Source organism: Strongylocentrotus purpuratus, unplaced genomic scaffold (assembly GCF_000002235.5).
Source record: "Strongylocentrotus purpuratus isolate Spur 01 unplaced genomic scaffold, Spur_5.0 spur5_scaffold_12, whole genome shotgun sequence".
Taxonomy (NCBI): Eukaryota; Metazoa; Echinodermata; class Echinoidea; order Camarodonta; family Strongylocentrotidae; genus Strongylocentrotus; species Strongylocentrotus purpuratus.
Window position 1 is genome coordinate 23896031 of NW_022145597.1, and position 24066 is coordinate 23920096.

Genomic DNA, 24066 nt, shown 5'->3' on the forward strand with positions numbered 1-24066 from the left:
ACCTACCCTGACTCGACATTTACTCCTGCAACAGCTTGCTCTGGGCTTTAGTTTATAAAAGGTATTAGGGTTAGGGTTGTGATTGGGTCTTAGGTTAGGTGTCGGTTTAGGGTTAGGATTAGGCCTAGTGTATGGTCCAGAAGTAAAGGATTTGGATAGAGTATGAAATTGAGTTGCTGCAGAGAAACTGTTGCAGGAGCAAGTGTCATACAACATTGCCTACACGTACATGTGTATCTAACATGATACATAATTTGCACCCGATTTTGTTTCATCAAGATATAGTATTAGAGTTTATTAGGTTTTAGGTTAGCTTTATAAAGAGTATAGTTAGTTCTGGTCAATTTGCTGCATACAAAAAAATAACTTATAAATCTGACTTTACAAGCAAAGTAGCAATGTCAATGGTCTCATCCTTCTTTTACATGTACTTGTGTGAACTCTCTTTCGATTTCATAATCTGATTTGGAAATTGGACAAGATTTCCAACTACCGCCATAATTTCCTTGAAGATTACGATATCAAAACCTAGCATTAAGCTTGAAATTCAATTTACGGTATGACTAACAGCCAAACATGAATATGAATGTAATGGATTCTACGAATTTAGCGACCTCTCAGTTTAGCGCAAGGCAATGGATCATGTACAGAAGAAATATGTAGTATGAAATCAGCATGAGCGTGAGACATAATTCTGTGAGTGTAGTCTTACACCAGTCTCAGTAATGAAGTTAAACAGGGAAGTAGACTACAATCAAATTGGCTGTCTGCTAGAGATAAAAGGGCATTTAAAGGATACAAATAAAAATTAATGATTACCATGAAAAATCGTTTTTTAAGTCGAAGGTTCATGATAATTCCTTAAAAAAATTAGATAAGATTATGATTTTTGTCAATTTCTTTTTTTTTTCTTCAAATATAAAAGAGGAAAGAAATAACATTTTCATCAAGACCTGCATGAAAGTTAACTCCATGCCTATTATATGATCCTAGATTGCATCGATGATTGTATCAATCATTCTTTTCACAACTTGCTTTCACCTCTGCATGGCTATACTTTTGATTGTCAATTAAAAATGTCAACTTCATAAATATCTCTCTATAGAAGTGGTATCTACAGTATACTGCACCACATATGGAACCCCTAACATACAGAGAACAATGTGAGGGGGCGCACGCGCGGGAGGGGGTGGGGGCTTGGTGACTAACACCCTTGAACGTCCATTAAAGTGTAATTTCCAAGGATCTGCTTTTATGTAGACTAGCAGTATCTCCTGCATGTGATAGAGACATCATTATACTAAGGTGCCTTCGATATAATTATCATCCAATAAGGATGTGGGGAACCAACATAACCACAGCTTGACTCTGCGCGGGACATTCCTTCCCAATGTTCAACCCAAATTAATTCTATTCATTGATTGTCGAGTCATTTAGTCACACTTTTGGCATCATGAAAAATGTTGATCTGATTATTTGTGTTTGCACTCATTCAAGGTTCAAGATATACGTACAGCGTGACTAATTTTGCGAGAATTGTTCAAGCAGTGTGAAAACAATGGACAATAATGTTAATGTACTCTCCCTTACCTAAATCTATGATCAGAAAGGCTGAAGAACATTAAATGATACTGTATGTCATAAAGAGAGAGAGACAGAGAAATCATTTTCACATGCAAGAAGTTGAGGTGGTTTTACCATATTTCAGATATCAAACCAAATTTAATTTCTTTGGAAGATTTGCAAACCACTCAAAACCTCCTTACAGTTTTTTTTATATTTTGCTTCAAGTAAAGTAATGTTCTCTGAGGAAACAAATTACTTTATCTATTTTAACCTGTGTTCTTAAATTTTTCGCAGACCTCTTTTTGAGATTTCCAGAGGGAAATTACATGAACCTTCCACCCCTGTGTAAATGTGTTTTTATTTTTCCATCTTGGAGTCTGAATCGATTAGAATATTCTTCAAGGGGCCCATGGATGAGATCATTATACGCCCTCACCTAAACATCTTATTTAACTTTTTCATAATGCTAATCCCTTTAATACAGCAGCTAATCCTGTCTCCCACACAGTGGCTCTTAAAATCATACAACATCCTCCATCAGGATTAAGATCCCTTTGTTAGCAGTGTCATTTGTGTAATATCAAGCAAATAGAGATGGTTCAAGCTCAGGGTAAACTTATACAATGTATATTCTATGCTGTCTGTTCAACAAATATATGAAATATGCATACAGTACATGTATATGTATATTTAATTAAAACAAATTTTTCATAGAAAATTAAATGAAGGTAATTAATAAAAATATAACTGTAAAGCAATCACTACCTGATGAGTCTACTATACAATGCATTGTCACATGGTGCCTATCTTCTGTTCAGCACCAGACGGGGTTAACTCTGTGTACGCAGAGTTAATGCCCTTCTGGCTCTGAATAGACATTGTCATCACAAACACACATACACCTGTATGTATATTGGTTCTTTTTATGTGAAAGAAGGGTAGGGTAGGATCACCCAATTCTTTTAAGAGCAAGAAGGATCTTTAAAAATTATTGAGTTAACGCCCTTCTGGTTCTCATTCTGTCTCTCAGCAGACATTGTAATGTATTTGATCTTTTTGTTGAAAGGAATTCTAATGTGGGGTTGGATCACCCAATTTTTTAAGAGCCAGAACGCTAACAATTATTGAGTTAATGCCCTTCTGGCTCTCGTGCCATCTCTCAGCAGAAGTAATCTCTTTGAAGTGATCCTGAAGAACGAAGAATCTTGGGTTTAAGTGAAGTGCATTCTCAGAACACATTCAAGTTCATTACGATACTTAATACCTCTAATCGAATCTTGTACCTCAATGCCCTTCATACAGGGTGACCTTGTCTAGCAAGAAGAGATCTTCAAAAGGACAAACGGAAAAGCATATTTCCCATCTACGCACACTCTAGAACGACTCAGCCACAAATGTACATGTATAGTCGCAGAGGCGAGGGGTGTGTCATCGCAAGAAACGAACGGCGCGACGTTATATCCGCGAGTCCGGTTACAGAGAGGATGAAGTTTGTGCGATGATGAGTGATTTTAGCCAAGGCACATACACGATTCATTCATGTGCTGCTTGCATCAGGTTTAGTAATTTGATAAATTTAAAATGCACAGACGGAGTACAACATTTGTCTGCATTCGTCTGTGTCTAATAACAAGCCAGACGGCTACACCTGAAATATTCTGCAATGATTTAAAGAGTAGATAAAGTCAAGTTCTGGTAAAAGTGGAAATAAAATGTCCAATCCTTTTCCATTATTTTGATTCTCACATGGAAGAATATCACAATAGTAAAATCCCATGAAAAATATTACTCTTATTGAAGTGATTTCACATTTTAAACCAATTTTAATTCCAACTGAACCTATCTGTGAAGTTCTATGCATCCATATCTGTATCCCTTCCTTTTCATTCTTCATGGTTTTCAGCAAAATGTAGCCAGTTTGATGTAATTCTGATTCTAATAATTCCAAAAACATAATTCATAATTCACATTTTTACCTAGTATACCACAAAAAAAAACATATAAAATAACTTCTAGACAGTTCTTTTCATCAATCATATTGCATTACCGAGACTCGACCGCCTCTTTAAGGGAATGTTAATATAGCAGACTACGATGTCTCGCTCAACATTAATGTTAATCCTCTTAATCAGCTTGTAATCTCCTGGCTACGTCATACCATATTTTCAGACACACATGACAAATTTTCATGTTTAATTTAGAAGAATGAGCCGACAGCACATGAACATGAATAATATGCAAATGTGACATTGCTCACGAAATGGATTTTGTACCATGATCTTTTAAAGTACATGATTAAATTCAGTCAAGTAAGCAAAATGGGGGATGAGTGTAAATACTTGAAAATGCATTTATGGAACTTAGGGACTACAAGAGATCAAAATCGACAGTAAGTTTTAATGATTCAAGAAAAGGTCTCACATCTGGTGAAGGCCAGAAGGGCATAGAATACCAATAATTACCAATGTACTTCTCAACAGATGATACGCTTAATTGGCCTTTTCGATAAATAGGGAAATAAAAAATTGATCCTCTCAACGAAAGAGAAAATAGCTAAAATATTCTACAATCAAAGAAGTAAAAGAAGAATATATTTGTGATAAGCTATACAAATAAACCTGATTAACGATTGCTCCTTTACAATCAACCTTTCCCCTAAAACATGCTGCATGCTAGTGCATGCAATTAACATATTTTGCCATTTACGACCACAAACTTGAACTTGAATAAGTACTGAAAAGGTGGGGCAAACCCGACTCAATGTTCCGCATACGTACAATGTATCATCGCCAATGACACTGACTGACATTAGTATGTCGCAAATACCCGAATTAGTACTAATTACAACATGGCATTACAGGGCTGTATTTATAGAAACCATAATTACAGAACAGCCAAGAAAATTTGGATGATCAATGACTAGAGACATTCATGTGTAAATCACTCATGAATAATGTATGTGTTCAGCTAGAAGGGCATTAACCCTTTCGAGACAATTAATACCACATTTTGTGGTTTTGGCTCAATAACTTTTTGATTCACAGCCATAAACAACAAGATACAAAACTAGAAAGGGCAAAAATTTCTGCACACACGTGCCTCATCCATTTTTGTTCATATTGACTAATATTGCATTTGATGCTAAGAATTTTAAAAAATGAAAATAAATGTTTAAATCTTGAAATTGGCAACACATTAAGAGATTCAAAACCAATGCTTTTTATCAAAACTGGCATTTTGTTAACCATTCCAACAACATTCAGCCAATTGTTTTCAGAGACATTAGCAAATTCATATCCTTGAAGACTGTATTAATGCCCCTTTAGCTCAAAACAGACAAGTTTAATGCTGCATGGCGGTTTGAATGTCCATGTACATAACATGAAGCATAGGAAAGCACATTCTCAATCAGTCAGAATTTCCAATGTATACTGAACGTGAATAATATACACACGCTCGCTCCCTTGTAAAGAGATGCAGTTGACTGTTACTAACTCGGTTATTATTGCTTCGCTTATTCTTTTTCCCCCCTGTTGATACATGAAATGAAATCTGCATTCATAAGCAGGAATAAATTTCTGGTAAACAAACTTTTTTTTTCTAGACAAAATTCCTGCTAGCTAGTGCTATGGTAACAGCATCGATTACATATACCATACTTTTTTTTCTTCTGACAGAATCTGATGAACTGTAAAAGGGTGGATCCACGATTTTGTATAGAGGGATGAGGACTAGTGCAGAAAAATAACAAGCCCCCCCCCCCCCTAAAAAAATGGTAATCATACTTTTTTTGTACTCATTTATACTGTTTTCACACTGGCAATATTTTGCTTAACCCCGTACTATAGGTAGGGTTAAGGGGGGGGGGGGGGGGTCTTAGCCCCACCTATAGTACGGGGTTAACTAACCCTGCAAAATAGCAGGGCTAACTCCGCAATTGTGGTGCTAACTCCTGCTAACCCCGCAATTGCGGTGCTAAGCAAATGAATGAGAACAGAAACGAAAAATAGTCCGGTACTACGCAATGGAGTGTATCGCAGCTGGCCAGATGCGAAGTATGTCCAATCATAACATACACGATATCCGGGGTTAACGAAATGCAGTGAGAACAGCGGGAATTTTCTTATTCCGGAATAGGCGCTAGTACGGGACTAAAAACAGCGTGTGTGAAAAGCCAAAAAAATAGTCCGGGGTTAAGGATAGTACGGGGCTAAGCAAAGTACGGGGTTAAGCAAAACCAGTGTGAAAAGAGTATTACTTTCAAAAAAGTCTCTGGTAAGCAAAAGAAAGGAATGTGAGTGGGTTCAGACCCATGTGACCCCTCCCCCTCCCCCCCCCCCCCCCCTATTCACTTAGCTGTAATCATATGACAGTTTAGTTCCCTGTGTCTGAAAATTATGAGGGTTGATTGCACTACATGCTTTGAGATTTGAGAAGGATGTTTAACTGTTTTGGAAATATTTTGCTTAGTTCTGTGAGACCAAGGATTTGGTGAATCAAAATATAAATGAGGGGGGGGGGGGGTAAATGCCTGTGGAATGGGGAGGGGGCATAGGTAACTGCACCCTATACATGTACTTTGAGAAGGATGTTTGATAAGAAAGGCGAAACTCCTTTAAGAAGTATTTTGATAAATAATACCCAAGGATTTTGTGAAACTAAATAGGGATGTCCTGGTAGGATTATTTGGCATCAACAACAACTCCATGTCTGCTAGTGCTTTTGTCAACCAATTTTTAGGATAGTGACGTAAATACATAAATATACCGGTATAATATTTCCAATGCTGTCATATCATAAAGAGAATTCTCGAACAGCTATATTTTGGGTAATACTGTGTATGGATACTTAAATGTCCAATAATATTGTATTGCTGTTGTTCATAATAGCTCTTTAAAAAATTTCTAGAGCAAATTCCACCGCATACCTGGAAAAGAGCAGGTTTGGGGCAGAACATTTTCTCTGACATGCACAGCGCACCAAATGCATTTGCCGCGTGAACACCTCAAGCGAAGGTGATGATCGTGTTATTACCGATGGTGTTACGAGCTCTACTACCCTCTTCTACATCCCTCGCACCTCTTTGTCCTCTCTGGAGAGGGCGAAGGGGCCTGGGATCGCGGGTGGGTGACGGGAGGCGCACCCTACCAGGAGCAGATGGGAAAGGACGAGGGTTTGACACTTGATTAAAGTGGCCCCCATCTCATAAAATGAGATTTTTCTAAGGAATGTACATACTGGCTGTCTGCAAGAAGGCCATATAAGAGCTATGTATTATAAATGGCAGTAATGCCCTTCTTGCGTGCACGTGACAAATTCATGGCGAGTCCGCGGAGTGCAGAAGGCTTTAATTGACAAAAGGGATCAATTTATGACATCTTGAATATGGTAGAATGAAGTGGAACTGCATTAAGTAAAAGAGAAAATTATAAAAATGGACTGCTGAGACAATAGGGTTTTAACTCTGTTGAAGTATATGATCTAATGCCCTTCTGGCTCCAAACAAATGATTATCATGTGTCATAATGCAGAAAGTAATTATCATTCCTAAAAATGCAAGAAAAACCAACCATTTGAAAATCCCATGCTGTCTTTTCAAAGAATAAAACAAAAATTGTAAAATATGTCACTCGTACCCTTTTAGCACTGGAGGTGTTGTGCTTTCTGGACTTCATTAGAATGTTTAGATGTGAGTCCTAGATGTGAGAGTCTCATTCCGGCTTTATTGCGTTAATCTAATTCATTTATTTTCTCCTCCTCGATAGATCATGTGCTACCTCTCAAGTAGTCTTGGTACCAGACATGGTGACTTCTCTCCCACTTAATTAATTGTATTTGATAAAGTCAAGAGTATACAGACCAACACCTTTACATCCCTCAATAGGATTTTTTCCTATTGAGGGATGTTGCCGAAAAATCACATTTTCCTGTAGACAAGGGGAAATTACTTAAGTCTGAAAACCGTGCAACACGGCATAAAATAAAGCAATAACAAGGAAATATAGATACCGTGTATATGTACATATTAGAAGCAAAAGTGTATTGTGGACAAGATAATAAATTTCTAATATTTGAAAATTCAATTACCACTGACCACATGTGTCTCTTAGAAACTAAAAGGTAGTGAAATACCATAATCATGAAACATAATACCCAATAAAGAAGTTAATTTCCTCATGAATGAAATGGAAGGTAATTTCCTTATTGTTGAATATGAAAGTGTGAGTAGGAGTAGGAAATGTCCCATTTGTATCTACATGAAAGTGTAATTCTGAAGTGAACAAGAACATTGGAACTGCCAACTGGCAACAGGAAAGGTATTATTTTGTTTAGTTCATAGAAAATATGAAAAACTATATATATATACCTCAAGTAATAAAAGTATGTACATGTATATCTATTCTGCCTCAGTGTTATACATCATGTTCTTTACTACTATATTTATGTACCGGTATCCAAAGGATTATACAGAGACCTGCATTTATGATACAAATAGTTCCTGGTAATATACTCCCTTACAAGTATTGTAACAGATAATCCATGCATTCCAATATGACGTAGGTTCTATGTTACTTCAATTTTCTTACAATTATTAATGTGAATATTTGTAATGTGTTCGACACAGTGTTGTTTTGTTAAATAGTTGCACTTCAATTTCCAGGGGTATTTTATGAGTACACACTTTTAATCATCCCATGAACAATTGGTTAAAATAAATGTACTTAGATTTGTTTTCCTTTATTTTGAAAAGAGACCCTTTGTCTTCTTGTATCTTACTTACGATTTGACTGCTTCTGTATCATACCTAATACTTCTACCCCCCCCCCCCCCTGAAAATGTGGTAATATGTGTACATACAAAAATGTACATGTTCAAGTGTACTGTATACAGTATACATAAATTACTGTAAATTAATTCATGGTAATACCATACAAATTCTGAGATTCAGGTATATAGCTGCCTTGAACAGATATCGTCTTTTCAAAACCAGAAGAGATTTAACTCATATACTTCAAAAAGAGTTAACACCCTTCTGGTTCCAAACAGACAATATTCTCGGGCAAGAGTATAGAATATAGTATATAGCATATAGTCTATGGTACTGTAGGCAGATAGATTCAAGAACACATCACTCTCCTGCCTGCTTGGAAGCTGACGATATCAACTTGAACTCCACATGCATATAGATGTAGGGTGTACACAATATCATGCTTGTCACTGGATTCCAGACCATTTAACTCTTTACGAGCTCATTAATTCGCAACCGGAGACTCGCCAGGTCAGAATAACAAAAATGGCTGACAGAGCTGGAGGGTGAGAAGAACCATGTACATGTATGACCATATCCTGGTTAATAATAATGAGATGCAGGAACGAAACCTGAGTGAAAGCTAAAGTAAGAAAGTTGTTTTAGTACTATACATATAAAGTTCATAATAGGAGACTTGCATACCGGTAATGCTTTTGTAATGTATGCAAATGGAGAAAGAAAACAGAGAGCAAGCTCAGTAAATTGTATGGTATAGTAAGAAAATGGAAACATGTATGATCATACATGTACACGATATATGCTAAGATGTGGGAACTGCAGTCAGCAAAAGCCTTCCAAACCAAGGAAGTTTCTACAATTATAAATGATATATATATATATATATATATATATAACAGTCCTGAATGATGGACTTTGTAAATGAAAATGCTAGGAAACTAAGGAAACATGAGTTTTTTCAAAGGAGAAACAAGATTTTTCTTCTTCTAACATCACCTTTATTCCCAGAAAAACAAAGGGAAAATGTGATGCAAGATCAATGTAAACCAACTCAGAAAAATTAAGCTCTCAAGACCAAATATGTGATACCAGTTCTCAACTCTAAATGTTATAAAAGAACTGCAAATAGGGAACAGAGAAAAGATGGAGGGTGAAAACAAGAACCTCAGAAACATAACAGAAAAAGGAAGTGTATGTTGGGGAAAAGTATGATTAAAGTTTGTCATGAACACGAGATAAATTGAAAGAAAAGATCAGATAGGGAGAGAGAGAGAGAGAGAGAGAGAGAGAGAGAGAGAGAGAAAGAGACAGACAGACAGACAGACAGACAGAGAAATGTGGAAAGACAAACAAATACAGAGACAGAAAGACAGAGACAGATGGGGACAAAATAGAACAGATACAGGTACAGAGATCGAGACAAGAGAAATAAGAAGACAAGACCAAAAAAAGAGAGATACTGGGCTGAGTCATCGAGTTATTCAAGGTAAGTGATGTCATCGCCGTGGAAACAACATCGTGGAAGACATGAGATGGGAGGGAGAAGACCTTTCATCCCAGCCAGACAATGTATTCCTCTCCTCGAGGTAGAGGTTGTTTTCCCCAATGCTAGACATGTCAGTACCAAAGAGCACATTCATTACGTGATATGTATGTGAAGTATTGGAGGTACCCGCATTGCTACCTGCTAAAATGCTTTAGAAGATAAAATACATGTCCATAACTGGTGCTCAATAGCCGGTGGTCGTCATGGTAATATGGAACTACACAATGTATAGATATTTTTTTTTGTTAAAGAAATTAAATTGCTAAAACTTGTTTTTTGAATTACATTGCACCACAACGTAAACATGATTATCTGAAACACAACGTTGGGTTCATGAAAACGCAGACGACAAGTAGAAGTCATTTGCAAAATGTACCAAATTTATATTATTATACAATTGTTCATTTGTTGTTGAGAGAAATATCAATTTTACTCAGTTAATTGTCTTGACATTCTTACTAGATATATTATAAGGATTCTGGATGATTTTGTTGGAAGTTTAATGTTACCTTACAAAAAAACCCTCCTCAATCCTCATGATTAAAAAAGGGGCACTGGGTTTTCGGAAGGCAACTTGACCTTTTGGTGTGCTACAGGGAATCCGGCAAAGGCAGGTGCATTAATTGTGTCATCTCGCACGATCCTTCCTCATACTCTTCCTGAATTAATCAAATCTTTTCATAATACCTAGTTGGAGGAAAAGAATGGAGAATGTGATGGTCACAACTGGTAAAGATGATGATGATGATGATGGCGATGATGATGGTGGTGATGATGATGATGATGATGATGATGGCGATGATGGTGGTGATGATGGTGATGATGATGGTGGTGATGATAGTGATGGTGATGATGATGGTGACGATGATGGTGATGGTGATGATGGTGAGGATGCTGATGATGATGGTGATGATGATGCTGATGATGGTGATGGTGATGATGATGATGATGGTGATGGTGATGATGATGCTGATGATGATGATGGTGATGATGATGATGATGGTGATGATGATGATGATGGAGATGATAATGGTGATGATGATAAAGATGACGACGATGATGATGATGATGATGATAATGATGAAGACGACGATGATGATGGTGGTGACGATGGTGATGATGATGGTGGTGATAATGCTTGTAATGGTGGGGATCGTGATGGCAATAGAATCTGATATTGGTGGGGGTGGCGTGGGGGTGGCGTAGTGGTGGCGGTGGTGGGGGTGGTGGGAGTGATGTTAATGGTGATGCTGATAATGAAGATTTTTCTTTCTTCCGGGGAAGACCAGGAGGGGGGGGGTCCTTTTTTTTATATAATTCATGTATTTAATCAACCTGTACCCCAGAAGTTTCAAAGATGTTGTAAATAGTAAATTAAATACTAAACCTTATAATGAACATAAATCATTAAACTAAAAATACATGTACATCTTCAGCCCATGGCAAAGAAAGATGCCAAATAAAACAGTCTACTATTCAGGTAGCTTTTTATTACAATTTCTAGCTATAAAGTGTGGCTCATCTTGACTTTACAAAGAGGCCTGTATTAAACTGGAGACCATCTACACAAACATTATGTATGCGTGTTGCATCTCTTATCGGTATTCCCTCTAGCTTAATTCATTCATTTTGGCTGCCAGAGTGCTAGAAGTGGGCAACAGCGCATTCTCAAATTAAATTTGTCTAGAGAGAGAAACAGTGGGATTTCTACATAGATACTAATTGAGTTTCAATTAGAAAGGGAGAATAAATTGTAACAAATGTGACTCATTCGTTTAGCAAAATAAAGTTGACAGAAAAAACCCTAAAAGAAAATGATATCAAATTAAATAAGTTATGTACTGGACCTTTGAATAGATAGTAACCATTGTTTCCATTACTAATTAGTATCATGACATTTTTCATGATCATAAATATATGTAATCATTATAACTATAACACTAATTGAAATGCAAAATCTAATATAGATGATAATGTTAATCATATCAGTTGCAAATACTACAAGACAGGCAAAGCACATTATATATGGTTTTAGCCCTGGTTTTAGTGTTTAAAGCATTGAATCACTGGATTTCAATTTCAATTGCCCCAGTTTTAAAGGAAAGACTTGCTTTTCAGGTTGTCAAGTCTCTACCAGGGAAAATAATCACCATTCACCCGTAGTGGACCCCCTAAATGATGACCAACCAGGTCCTCCTGTAGACCGCATCCCCAGGTATAACCACGGAAACGGCGTGACAGACAATCATGCATCAGGATTACAGTGACTGGACATCATTAATCACCTAGATTCAGGTGTCATTCAGGACCAGGGTTGAAGTCTAAGTTCCCAGGGTCACTTCTTTGGACCTATACTATTCCAAACTCAAATTTAAGATATATTCAATATTTTGAAGCACTACGAAGAAACATTTATTCAAATTGTTTGGAATGCTACGATAACAGCTAACATAACCAATTATAACCATACATGTAGGACTGGTAAGATATTTATCTAAAAAGTGAAATTCAGAAATGTGTAGATAAATATGTCATTTACAGAACGGTACTTATAAAAATATGAGAATTACTAAAGACAGATAACTATTTACAAAAATTAACCAATAATGTAGATTTTAAAAAGGACTTAACAATTTGGATGCAAATTCTCTGCATTTCGCACGTTCAACTGTTACCGATCGTCTTCATGTATTGTTGCAAATGGGTGAAACAACTCTTCCTATTTTAAAACACATGATTGCACAGGTAGTGTGTTCAAACCCCAGGACAAATTTATGCTCATTTTAACTCATTTCATTTTTTGCTCAAATTTCAAAAGGTTTTTTTTTTTTTACATTGACCTTTACAATATTGTGTGGGCTCTTGTTTCGAAATCTAAGTTTTGATACATGTGTATCATGCGACTGGTACTTTAAATACTTCTTCCTGATCACTTTCTTTTTAAAGTGGATTAACTTGAAGGCAGACTAGGTCTAATCTCCCATCATAATCCCTTGAAGACGTTGCTGTTTTTAGCTGTCAATCAATTTAATGATATATGATAGAAGACGACCAACACATTGCGTGACAGGCGCGCTGATCCTGCAGTGCGTCAGGCCATATTGACATGTGTCAGAAAGCGTGACGACAGGTAGCAGGATCGTTGAAGTGAAATTGGAAATGATTTGGCATTTTGGCCTCCATATTTAATCTAAAGTTTTGATAGAAAATACAGCTAAATAAAGCCTGGATTCACGATGGCCACTTCCCCAAAATTGGCCAACTTGTTCAAGTGTTCATTAATTTTGGCTCCATTTAGTTTATAGGTGATATATGTATCTACTTTAAATCTAGTACCTGTCTATAGTGATAACCTGTATACATAGGCCATTTCAATTCAACACCTTCCCCTTGGATGGCCTTTATAGACAGGTTTGATAAATTTCAGAATCAAAGTTCAATCGCCATCATAATTTTTCTCTATCTCTCTCTCTCTCTCTCTCTCTCTCTCTTTAACACCTTAAAGAAATAGGTGAGTTCTGGTCATGAGATTATAACAGACATACTTGGGAAAGATTAATTATGTAGTAGATACATGTTCAGTGTACATTGTAACACTTTTTTGTACACAGTGATGTTTTGGAAATTAGAATCATCAAAATGATCAGAAATTTTGCTGAAAACCCCATGCACCCCACGGAGAAATGGCTTTATGGGACTACACACAACATGTGGCATCAACGTTCGTTCCAACTGTTCAGTTTTTTTTTTGGCATATTTCAAATAAGAGGGTATTTGATGAGCATTCTATTTTATTTTAAGGGACATTTCAACTATGATATTCTTGAATCCAACATGATAAGAATGAGAATTCTTTAAAGTTATTTTTCACTTTTACCAGTTTTAACTCAACCTTATATTTTAGTCCCAAAGCAAATGACCCACTGTTGCTTCTGATCACAATCGAACATCCTCCAAGAATCTTAATATCAGTACTTATCCTGGAAATGGCTTTCTTAAACGTTTCCATCATCGACACTACGAATGGAAGGATATCCTCTTCTTACTACCGGAGTTATAATTAGTTCTACAGGGTACGAGTCCACAGTCTTTGTATGGATTAACTGTCTGCCAATTGGATTCCAATGATACATGTACAGTTGTACACTGTTATGAAGGCTTGAATATAGGTATGAATTCGCCCAGTTGAAAATTAATTAAGAAGTCTTTGTCTGACCACGGACTGTGGTCTAACTTGCCGAGGAAGTAATTTCCAGGAGGAAAATCCTGTTACAATGGATTCCTCAGAATGCAGCAAAACACTTGTGTGATAATTAAGTGAATTCAATTGCAAGCGGATTGTCATAAGTATTAATCAAGTAGGCATCCACCACTATATACCATACATGTGCATACCCTTTAACACTATGAACAACTTTCACAAACCATGAATTACCCATAAGTACTTGTTATGCAAATCTGTACAGACTACCATATATGCTGCAAAGCTGATTAATAAAGGGCAAATTAACATATGAAGCTTGATCCAAAAATTAAATTAGAAGAAAGCTGGCTACAAAACATAGGCTTGTTAAAATAATCAGGTTTGGTAAATGATTAATGAGCTCTAGAATGCTAAATAAAAAAAGCTCAGGAAAACTAAGTACCGGTATCGACTACATGTATGTACAGCAAATTGTGGAAAGAAATCTCACTTTTTCAAATGAAATCAAAAGAGAGCTCCTGAGATCAATAGCTAGAAGAGGGCATTTTCTTAAAAAGAAATCACTATTTCACCAGCTTCTTGTTCTCTCATAATTATATTACCATGTAAACCACTGAGGTTCAGCTGTTTAATTATATATCACAATCATATTCTACTTCCAGAAACAACCCGGTGACTCACACACACACTCCCCACATAGCCAACCATATAGCCCTGAACTCTATTCATATTATGTAAACACTGCATATAATAAGGCTCTGCGTTTGATCTACAAAGCATGACTGTGGGAATGTGTGTACTGGCTGGTAATGGTTGCTTCATATGTTTTGAAGAAAAAGAAGAATACCAGTACACACCAACAAAAATTGGTATGAGAAAAACATATTTGTAGGCATGCACAGTAAAGACAAACATTTTGAGGCACACTATGATTGCTCAATGAGTAATTTGCACACTTTGAAATTTATGAGAAGGCAAATATCAGGTTTCCTTGTATCATTTTGGAGATCTTGAAATATCTAAAGAAGATGAAAATATATATTTTCCCCACATTCCCTAAATTTATATCTTATCCACATTGTATCATCTGTCTGGACCCAGAATCGGTGATGACAAATTAACGCCCTTCTGGCTCTCAACAGACATAATGATAAAAGTGATGAATGAGAATCTCCCTGAATGTATTTTTACAAGATATGATGCCAAAAGCTCTTTAATCAATGCTAAACTCATGCACTTCAAAATGGCACTTAATACTGTATGCATCTAACCGTTAGAAGATCAATCTTTCTTGATTCCATGGCAGGAGGAGTTGGAGGTGCATCTGGTTCCGCTTTCTCCGGTGATTGTGCCTTTTTAGCGCTAATCCTACGTGCAGTGGGCCCTGTGGACATCCTACTGGAGGTGGAGCTCCGTAAACTTCCAAATTGGCTAGATTTCCCAGAAATGTTTGACTCCGATTTGGAGCTGCGGCTGGAGTATGATTCCGTTTTAGAGGTCCTGTCTTTGATTGTCACCGGTGGAGATTGACTTGTGGGGCTTTTAGAGGGGGTGGACGTGGGTGATGTAGGTGTCGGAGCAAGCGAGGGCTCACTTCTCCGTAGACTAGATCGGGGGCTGGACGTTGAGGCAAGAAGTATACGCATCGCCGCTTCAGCATTACCGGAGGAATTACTTATCCGGACAGACGAGGTCTGTTTGACTACTCTCACCGTGACGTCCCTCTCTCGCTTCTCCGAGGCAGCCTTTCGCTGGATCCCCCGGTTATTATTTTCCACTTGCTGAGACATTGTTGTCCTATTTGATCAACCAATGAGACTACTCCCCTAAATTCGATTCAAGCACATGCAGCGCTAGCACTTGAGTATATTCCTAATGTAAGATCCAATATTGCACAGATACTTTGCACCAGTCCCGTAAAGAGTATTGCATTACTAAGGGTACACCCGTACAGCCAATGATCCCCTGTTTCCTAATTGTAGACAATCGCATTCAGGGGGGATGGGTACCCTGGGGAAAGATCAACAAACGATCCTGTGTTCTTGTGAATGGCCCCTGCAGGTGTGCCCTGTGGAAGTCCCCCTCCGGGCGGCGCTGTCGATTCTGCTACCGGGCAGGCAATGTTCATTCCGATATCGACTCTCCGCGATCCACATCCCTAGATCACATGACCACCTGAGCACACGGACAAATCCATTATAAATCCAGGCGAGAACGGTGCAGTTCAATTAAACAAATAGAATTCCTCGATGCACGCTTCGCTTGTACAAAACTCCAAGCGCTTAGCAACTACAGCATTTTCCTTCGTAAAGAAAAACAGCACTACCTGGAATATGATCAACACATCACGTTAACCCCACACTCCAGCTCTATAAGAGAAACCCCTTTCGTTGTTGTGAGCGGCATGAGTAATATCAGTGATCTGCAGAACACAGTACTCTTGCCGGTGAATTTCAGCACGACAGCGGCCTACAGAGAGACACAGAGAGAGAGCTCGCAAGGCTCACTGAATAAATTCACCTCTGGAGTGCTGTGTGTGATATACAATGCATCCATTTGGATCTCAGTACTGTCTTCTCCGCCTAATGCATAGTCTCAGCAGACGCAGACGCAGGTGGTTAGCGGTATGGCATTGAATGTTTCCTCTTTGAATCACGGCTCACGGTGATCTCACACACTAAAACAAGCCCACTGTCACTGTGAAATAGTAATTAATGAAAGTGACTGTTTACACAAGCCTAGAGTGCCTTAAGTCGCAATCCATACCTAATTAAGTCTCGTGAGATTGTCAGTTGTTAATTAATGTTGCCTACTTAGTAGTCATCTTAGAAGGCAACAAAGAAATGTGCTGCTGTAGTTTGGACACGACTGCCTTTGTTCAGTAGAGAGTAGAAAATGAATGAAAGATTAAATACAGAATAGTTATGAGAAAAGAAAGTAAACAGACAGATAATATTGGTGGGAGAGACAGAAGCTGAGACTACAAACATAGACAGATATGGTCCATGGACAATATATATGTCTCCCACACACAGAATACATGAGTACAAGGTACAGAAAGACACACAGAGAGAGTGGCAGAGAGAGACAGACAGAGAGAGAGAGAGCGACAGAGAGACACAGAGAGAGAGAGAGAGAGAGAGAGAGAGAGGGAGACAGAGACAGTGACAAACAGAGAGACAGAGAGAGAGAGATAGAGAGAGATAGAGATATAAAGAGAGGTAGAGAGAGATAGAAACAGAAAGAGAGACAGATAGAGAGGGGGAGGAACAGAGAAACAATCTACATGTAACAAGGATATAAGATAATGTTAATGTAAATCTATGTGCATAGAAATCATAACCAGTTATCAGACAAAATTGGCAACACATTTAACTACATATTTCGTTAAAAATTGACTCTTTCTTCCTTCAACTTTATGGCTCAACCTCTTTCCAGATTAAAGGGTCATATAAATATTCTCAAAAGACTTATGAATAGGTAAACATTTTTAAATAAATGCATCTAGCCTAAAAGAGTTTTACAAACAAAGTTCACTCGAGGACCATTTTCTGGCAATGTGACATAATGATAAAGAATCTTGAAATGGATTCCGGCTCAATTTCAACAAAAAAAAGTTCAAATTCCTCAACCTGCCATTTCTGTGGAATTGGAAAAAAGGTTGGCAAACATTATTACACCTTTTATGACATGTATAGATTTGTATACTTGACAGATCGATCAACAGGGCAGTTCACATTTGAAAATTCTTCCAAATTTTTTTTGCTCCTCCAGAACTATATATTTGAGCTGTTTCCGAAGTTAAAAACATATCACTCCTACCTCCCCATATTATTATACTCTGTACTTACGAGTACCTTCCTCAAAAATATAACATTAATATGATCATCTTCAAAGAAAGACTCAAGCATGGGACAGGAAGCACTGGACAAATGTGAAAGATCTACAGAGACATTGGAAGAAAAGGCAAGGCGACAAAACAAGATTTGAAATAAATCATGCAGAAAATAACAAGTACCACCTTCGGCAGTGAGAGGCAAGAAAGGTACATTATATATATCTGACATTATAATGTACAGTACATGTTCAGTGCTATAGCCTTTACATGTATATTGTTATAATGTATCAATCACTGATAAAATAAACCCTAGTTGAGGGACCAGGGTGATTTACCCCATGGCCCGGAAATGATAAACTAGTAACTGTACATGTACAAGGATAATATTTCTCTTCTTGAGGATTTTTCTTTCTTACTTATTTTAATTTCTAACATTTTATTTGTTTAAGGAGAGGGATGGAGAGGGGGCTGTTTTGAAAGTTTGAAGCCCCTATTTTCTGCAATGATGGATCCATCATCAGAACTCAAGATCAGCTTTACTGCTCAAGCATTGAAGGAAAAAAAAAATTACTAGCTTATAAACAAAAATTGTTGACAATTTAGACTCAAATTACTGCTTGATTGAGCACACTGACATATGTTTACTGTACACAATGTCCACAAATTACATGTAGACAATGCTCAAAGGTATTTAGTACCCTGCATAAAAAGGAAATTAATGTGCGTAATTCATTTTCAATGCATCATTAATTATGTCTGCTCAAGTGCTCATTTTGTCTCAGCAAGCTGTAATTAATAATAATAGACTTCAGAAGAACTGGGTGTGTGTGTTTTTTTGTTTTGAAAAGGTTTATTTTGGCAGTAGAGAGAAAGAGGGAGAGAGAGAGAAAGAGAGAGAGAGAGAGAGAGAGAGAGAGAGAGAGAGAGAGAGAGAAGAATAAAGAGTGGGTGGGAGGAGAGAGTGGGAGGGAGGAGAGACGGAGGAGCGACGGAGGAGCAGGGGGGAGAGAGACAAGGGCAGGAGGGGGAGAGAGACAGGGGAGGGGGAAAGAGACAGGGGAGGGGGAGACTCGGGGGGGGGAGTATAGAAGATAGGAGAGAGAACCCATGGATATCCCAGCAACACTAGTATAGCCATGGAAACATACATGTAAATGTAGGCCTAAATGTACACTCTTATTACGAGGCCAATAATGCATGTATGTTCTGTAGATGTACTTCCTCATTTGAGTACAAATTTAATACATGCCAGCATGCACACTTAAATTGTAATTTGGCCTTATTTACGTGGAAGCATCAGTAACATAATACACATACATGTACATGTAATTGTAAAGGTATTAACCACCGATACTAAAGGGTTAGGCCTACTCCGGATAGACTTTGGATTCATAAACTGACTTCTATCTTTGTGTCTTATTTTTTATCTACAACATAGTAACATTCATGTACATACATGTTTTAGCCTGCATTGAAACCTATTAATAATGAAGGAAGGGTATGTATATCAGTCATTTTTTCCCATCAAATTTATCTAGTATTTTATGGGGAAATATAATATCTTTCAAATATCATAATATGTACCAAAAGGGACCTACGTACTGTAGCTGGCTTCAAAACAGAAAAATTAATTTGTAACATCGGCAACAAAATAAAATCATTACTGCTGCATTGTGGGGGAAACAGTTGGTCAGAATTCAGATAGAGGGCCTCGTTGGTGGAATCCATTTGATTCTGAGCAAAATTATGATCCAAAGAGACCCTTCATGCTTTACAAGAGTGATCAAATAATTTCCCTGACAACAAAACGGATAAATCTTCTTCGCTGGTTAATCATGAGGCGGGCAATTTTCAAGAACGAGACTTATCCTTGATGGATTCACGTACAAGGGCAGGTTAGGTCTAGGCTGAGCCCTCCCTGAGCGCAATAATTGGATAGTGATAGGAACGGAAAGCTCTCCGTAATTGTGGATTCAATCGGTAATGCTACGACAGGAAGCAAGCTATGAGTGGGGTTCATATGACAGTCTGTTAGCTTCAAGTTTAGCTTGGGTTTTAAACTTTGAATTTATGTTTTTTAACTTGTAGTTATGGACTGTGTGGATGCACCCGTAGTTTAGATTTTACTGGAAGTTATTGTTGAACATTAAAGTCTAACATGTCCACATAGGAAATATCAGCAAATTTTATTTTTTAAACAATAAAATTCAACAACAAAAAAGATATTTTGACCAAAAAGAATGTCATACTGCTGAGAAAAGTATAATATGTCTAAGAAATAAGACAGAGCTTTCCTTCGCTTGGAGAAGAACATTACACAGTGCAGCCTTCTGAACGCAACCAAACGTATCAGACAGAAGACAACCATAACACACAATTTCACACTTCTGCACTCAATGGCAATTAGCACTACTTAACTGATTTGATGTGGAAGGATGCAAATTACAATCCGCGGTCCATGTTGGATCAGTTAACAGCCACAGGAAGAGATTTCAATATTTATGGTAAAAAAAAAATCAGTGTGCACGATTTCTCCAAAAATATTAATAATTTTAGCATTTCTCACCATAACCCTACCCTCCCCCACTCACATTCATAACATATACTCAGAAAAAAGTAGATGGAGGAAAGACTACACACAATTGTATACAATTATTCAGATATTGAACAACATGACCCGACCCCCTACCACTCTCTCTCTCTCTCTCTCTCTCTCTCTCTCTCTCTCTCACAACTTGCAATGTAGGCCATGGCTGGGCCAATAGACACTTTCTTGTCATTTGGTATTAACTGGTGACCTCTTTATCACTTCATGTGGCATGGAGGAATTGATAGTTGATTGCCTGGCGCAGGATCATACAAGGAAATTGGAGGATTTACGACTTTAGGGAGATGCCAAAAATGAAATTCATCCTCGGAGCATGGATAGGAAAGCGGTGTCTCATCATTATGTGAGGACCGCCTATATCACCTCCTTGGCAGTCAGTGAAGTATCATTGGAAGTTAGAGTTAACAGAGGTACATGAACATGTATTGTACATGTACGTCCATTTGCACAGCTTACACACAAAAAATATATACCGGTACTGTTTAAGTTTAACCAGCTCTATGCATGATCCCCCACTTTCTGTCTCCTATCTCTCTCCTATCTCTCTCCTATCTCTCTCCTTGTTATCGATCACTATCTATCTCTCACTCTCCCTTCTTTCTCTCTCTCTCTCTCAAAATGTGTATCACCTACATCTCCTTTTCACTAAATCTTTTCACTTTCTTTTCCATTCCTTTACAATGCCACTCTGTCTTCTTGTTTTCCTTCATTCCTGAAGGGGACTCTCCCTGTGCCCTCCATGTCAACCGAGGTTAATAGCCATCAAGAATTCACGGCCATGTGTCACTTCCATGTAATTTCTGGAATGTGGAAGTGGGTACAAACCTTCCTTTGGGTTCCTTGAATGTGGCCTCAATGTTCTTATCAAAATGCAGCCTGTTCAGAATACAGGAACTTTATACCAAAGTCGTATAAAGAAAGTAAGAAACGTTGTACAGCAAAAGGGGTATACAGACTAGAAAACAATACTGTACAAATTACAATACAAAGAAATAGAGAGAGAGAGAGAGAGAGAGAGAGAGAGAAAGAGAGCAAGAGAGAGAGAAAGAGAGCGAGAGAGCGAGAGAGAGAGAGAGAGAGAGAAAGAGAGAAAGAGAGAGAGAGAGAGAGAGAGAGAGAGAGAGAGAGAGAAATGAGCATACAGACTAGACAATGTCATTGTATAGACATCAGTTGACATTACAGCTAGTTTATCATCAGTGTATGCTCAAGATATGCCCCGCCCACTTCTACAATTTTAGTACAATGGTAGGTTCAGACTCCAAACTAGAGCGGAACCCTGATTCTTTATCACGTTTTTGTTCAAAATGATGCACAAACATGCATTTCATATATTCATGTCGTGATGCAACGTTTCTTTATAATATGACGTTCAGACGAGCGATTTTATAATTACTTATTGTATAGCTAAACAATGAAATCTAGTAGTCTGAAAAGGGGGTGACTCTTATTTGAATGTGTAAACAAGGAGTCATTCTAAACATGTTTGGCATCTTGGAGGGGAGCCAACGTGATATTCACTGAATGTCATTCTCATGATGCATTCTGCAAACAGACTTTGACCTCCATTATGGAATATAAACAAATTATTTGAAAGAACTTAGGAGATCATACTTACATGTACTTGCATTTCACTACATGGATTTACTGCATGAATGCATGCATGGCTGGAATATTTCCAGAAATCAGGATATTGAGCAAATATAAATATTTGCACATTTTATAAATTGTGAAATTTAGAAATGTCACATAATATTGTAGAAGACAAAAACTGAGTACATGTACATGTACATGTGTATGTATTTACTTGAGAGTGAAAAAGAAATCTATAATCAATACTATGAACTTTTTATGAACATATGAATAATATATATTAGCAAGAAAAGACAAGAAACGTAAGAAAATGTCAAGAGTGTATGAAAGTTGGTGAATAATGAAATAGCTGCAAATTGTTACAGTATACATGTATCTTTATAAATTATACAAATATAAAAAAAATTACAATGCCCTGTAAAAAAGACTATATATATTTCATAATCTATCATATTCCTCAAAAAAACACTTCTTCATATCAATGATCCTGCATGGACATTGTACTGTTCATGAAATCCTGCAGACTCAGAATAGTGGCCACTAGAGGGGGCTATCACAATGTTGACAATGGGAGAGATTAAAGTTAAAACCTACAGAGCATCTGCATTGAGAGTCTGTATAGTTTGACCAAAGAGATACAACCTTGCTGGTATCTCTTTGATTTGACTACTCTTTCTCATGTTCTTCTTTCAATGTCTCTTTCTCCTTCTCTTTCATCTCTCTTGCTCCCTCAGTGTCCTTTTTTTTAATTACTTTAACCACCCCACCCTTCTCCCCCTCTCTCTCTCTTTCTCTCTGTATCTTCTAATCTCTCCCTCTCTTCCTTCTCCATTTATCCTATTGATCTGATATTCCTGATCTATTTCAAGTATTTGTATCCATTATCATTATTACCCTTTCCAAATATTATACTTCTCTCTCTCCTTCCATTTTCTCTCTTTCAGCATCCAAAACTTTTTATCACTTCATAATTATACAGGGAAACCAAATAGACACATCTTTCACTTTTAATACATATTCTGTAAACTCTCTATATATTTTCTCTACACCTCTTCCTCATGCTTCATCTATCCACCACCATCGATCTTTGTAGCTCTTTCATTTTTGCTCCATATTTTGCTCTGCTTCATCCTTCCGTGTTCTACCTCTCTTTCTCCCTTCTTCTTATCCTTCTTTCTCTCCTTTTCCTTCTTTCTCTCCTTTTCTCCCATCTTTTTCTCCTTTTCTCCCTCTCTTTCTCTCTTCTTTTTCTCCTTTTCCTCTCCTTTTCTCCCTCTCTTTCTCCCTTCTTTTTCTCTCCTTTTCTTCCTTCTTCTCCCCTTCTTTCTATCCTTCTGATTTCCTCACCCTCCTGCCATTAACCTAGTTCTAGAAATATCCTAACATTTTATGCAGGTACACCTAAGTGTTATCGAGTAAACAAGCTTAATTCAGGTCAGTTCCAATTACAGCAAAACAGGATTCCCCACCTCACGTTTGATTGAAATTGATTCAATAGCCAAGTTCTAGCAAATAACATTCTTTAGAAGTACATTCACTGTTGACAGTCTACAAATGCAGTACATTGCAACATACACTGTAAACCTTTCACATAGGTTTCACATAGGTTCAACATGCATAGATTTGAACTGCGTAAGAAGAAGAAGAAGAAGAAGAAGAAGAAGAAAGCAATTTCTTTTTCCTCTAAAACAAGGGAGATTTCCTTGGGAACCATTCTAGGATTCATTAATTCCATTGAACAGATCATTTAGAGATTACCAGAGCTACAGCCGACATTATAAATACTATAAACTATGTATTTCATTTCATTGATTCATTTTATCAAGGTAGCTTGCTTCAGCCTCTACAGCTATTTTTCAGAGAGTCCATATCGTCCTTGTTTTCACGAAGTGACGGTAGTGAGGAAAATCGTAACGTAAAGTGAATGCAATTTTTTTCACTA

General features: G+C 37.4%; 1 protein-coding gene across 18 annotated transcripts in view; it reads right to left on the bottom strand.

Moving 5' to 3' along the window:
- Positions 1-16754, bottom strand: part of LOC587687 (dedicator of cytokinesis protein 9) — a 125649-nt gene extending 108895 nt beyond the window's left edge. For 5 of the 18 annotated variants that reach the window (XM_030982178.1, XM_030982176.1, XM_030982177.1 and 2 more), the window contains exon 1: positions 15357-16752. In XM_030982178.1, the coding sequence (XP_030838038.1) occupies positions 15357-15875 (519 nt within the window). In that variant the 5' untranslated portion in view covers positions 15876-16752. Of the gene's footprint in view, positions 1-15356 lie in introns of all 18 variants that reach the window. The other 13 variants (XM_030982183.1, XM_030982184.1, XM_030982185.1 and 10 more) reach the window with 7 other exon arrangements.
- Between the last annotated feature and the right edge of the window lie 7312 nt (positions 16755-24066).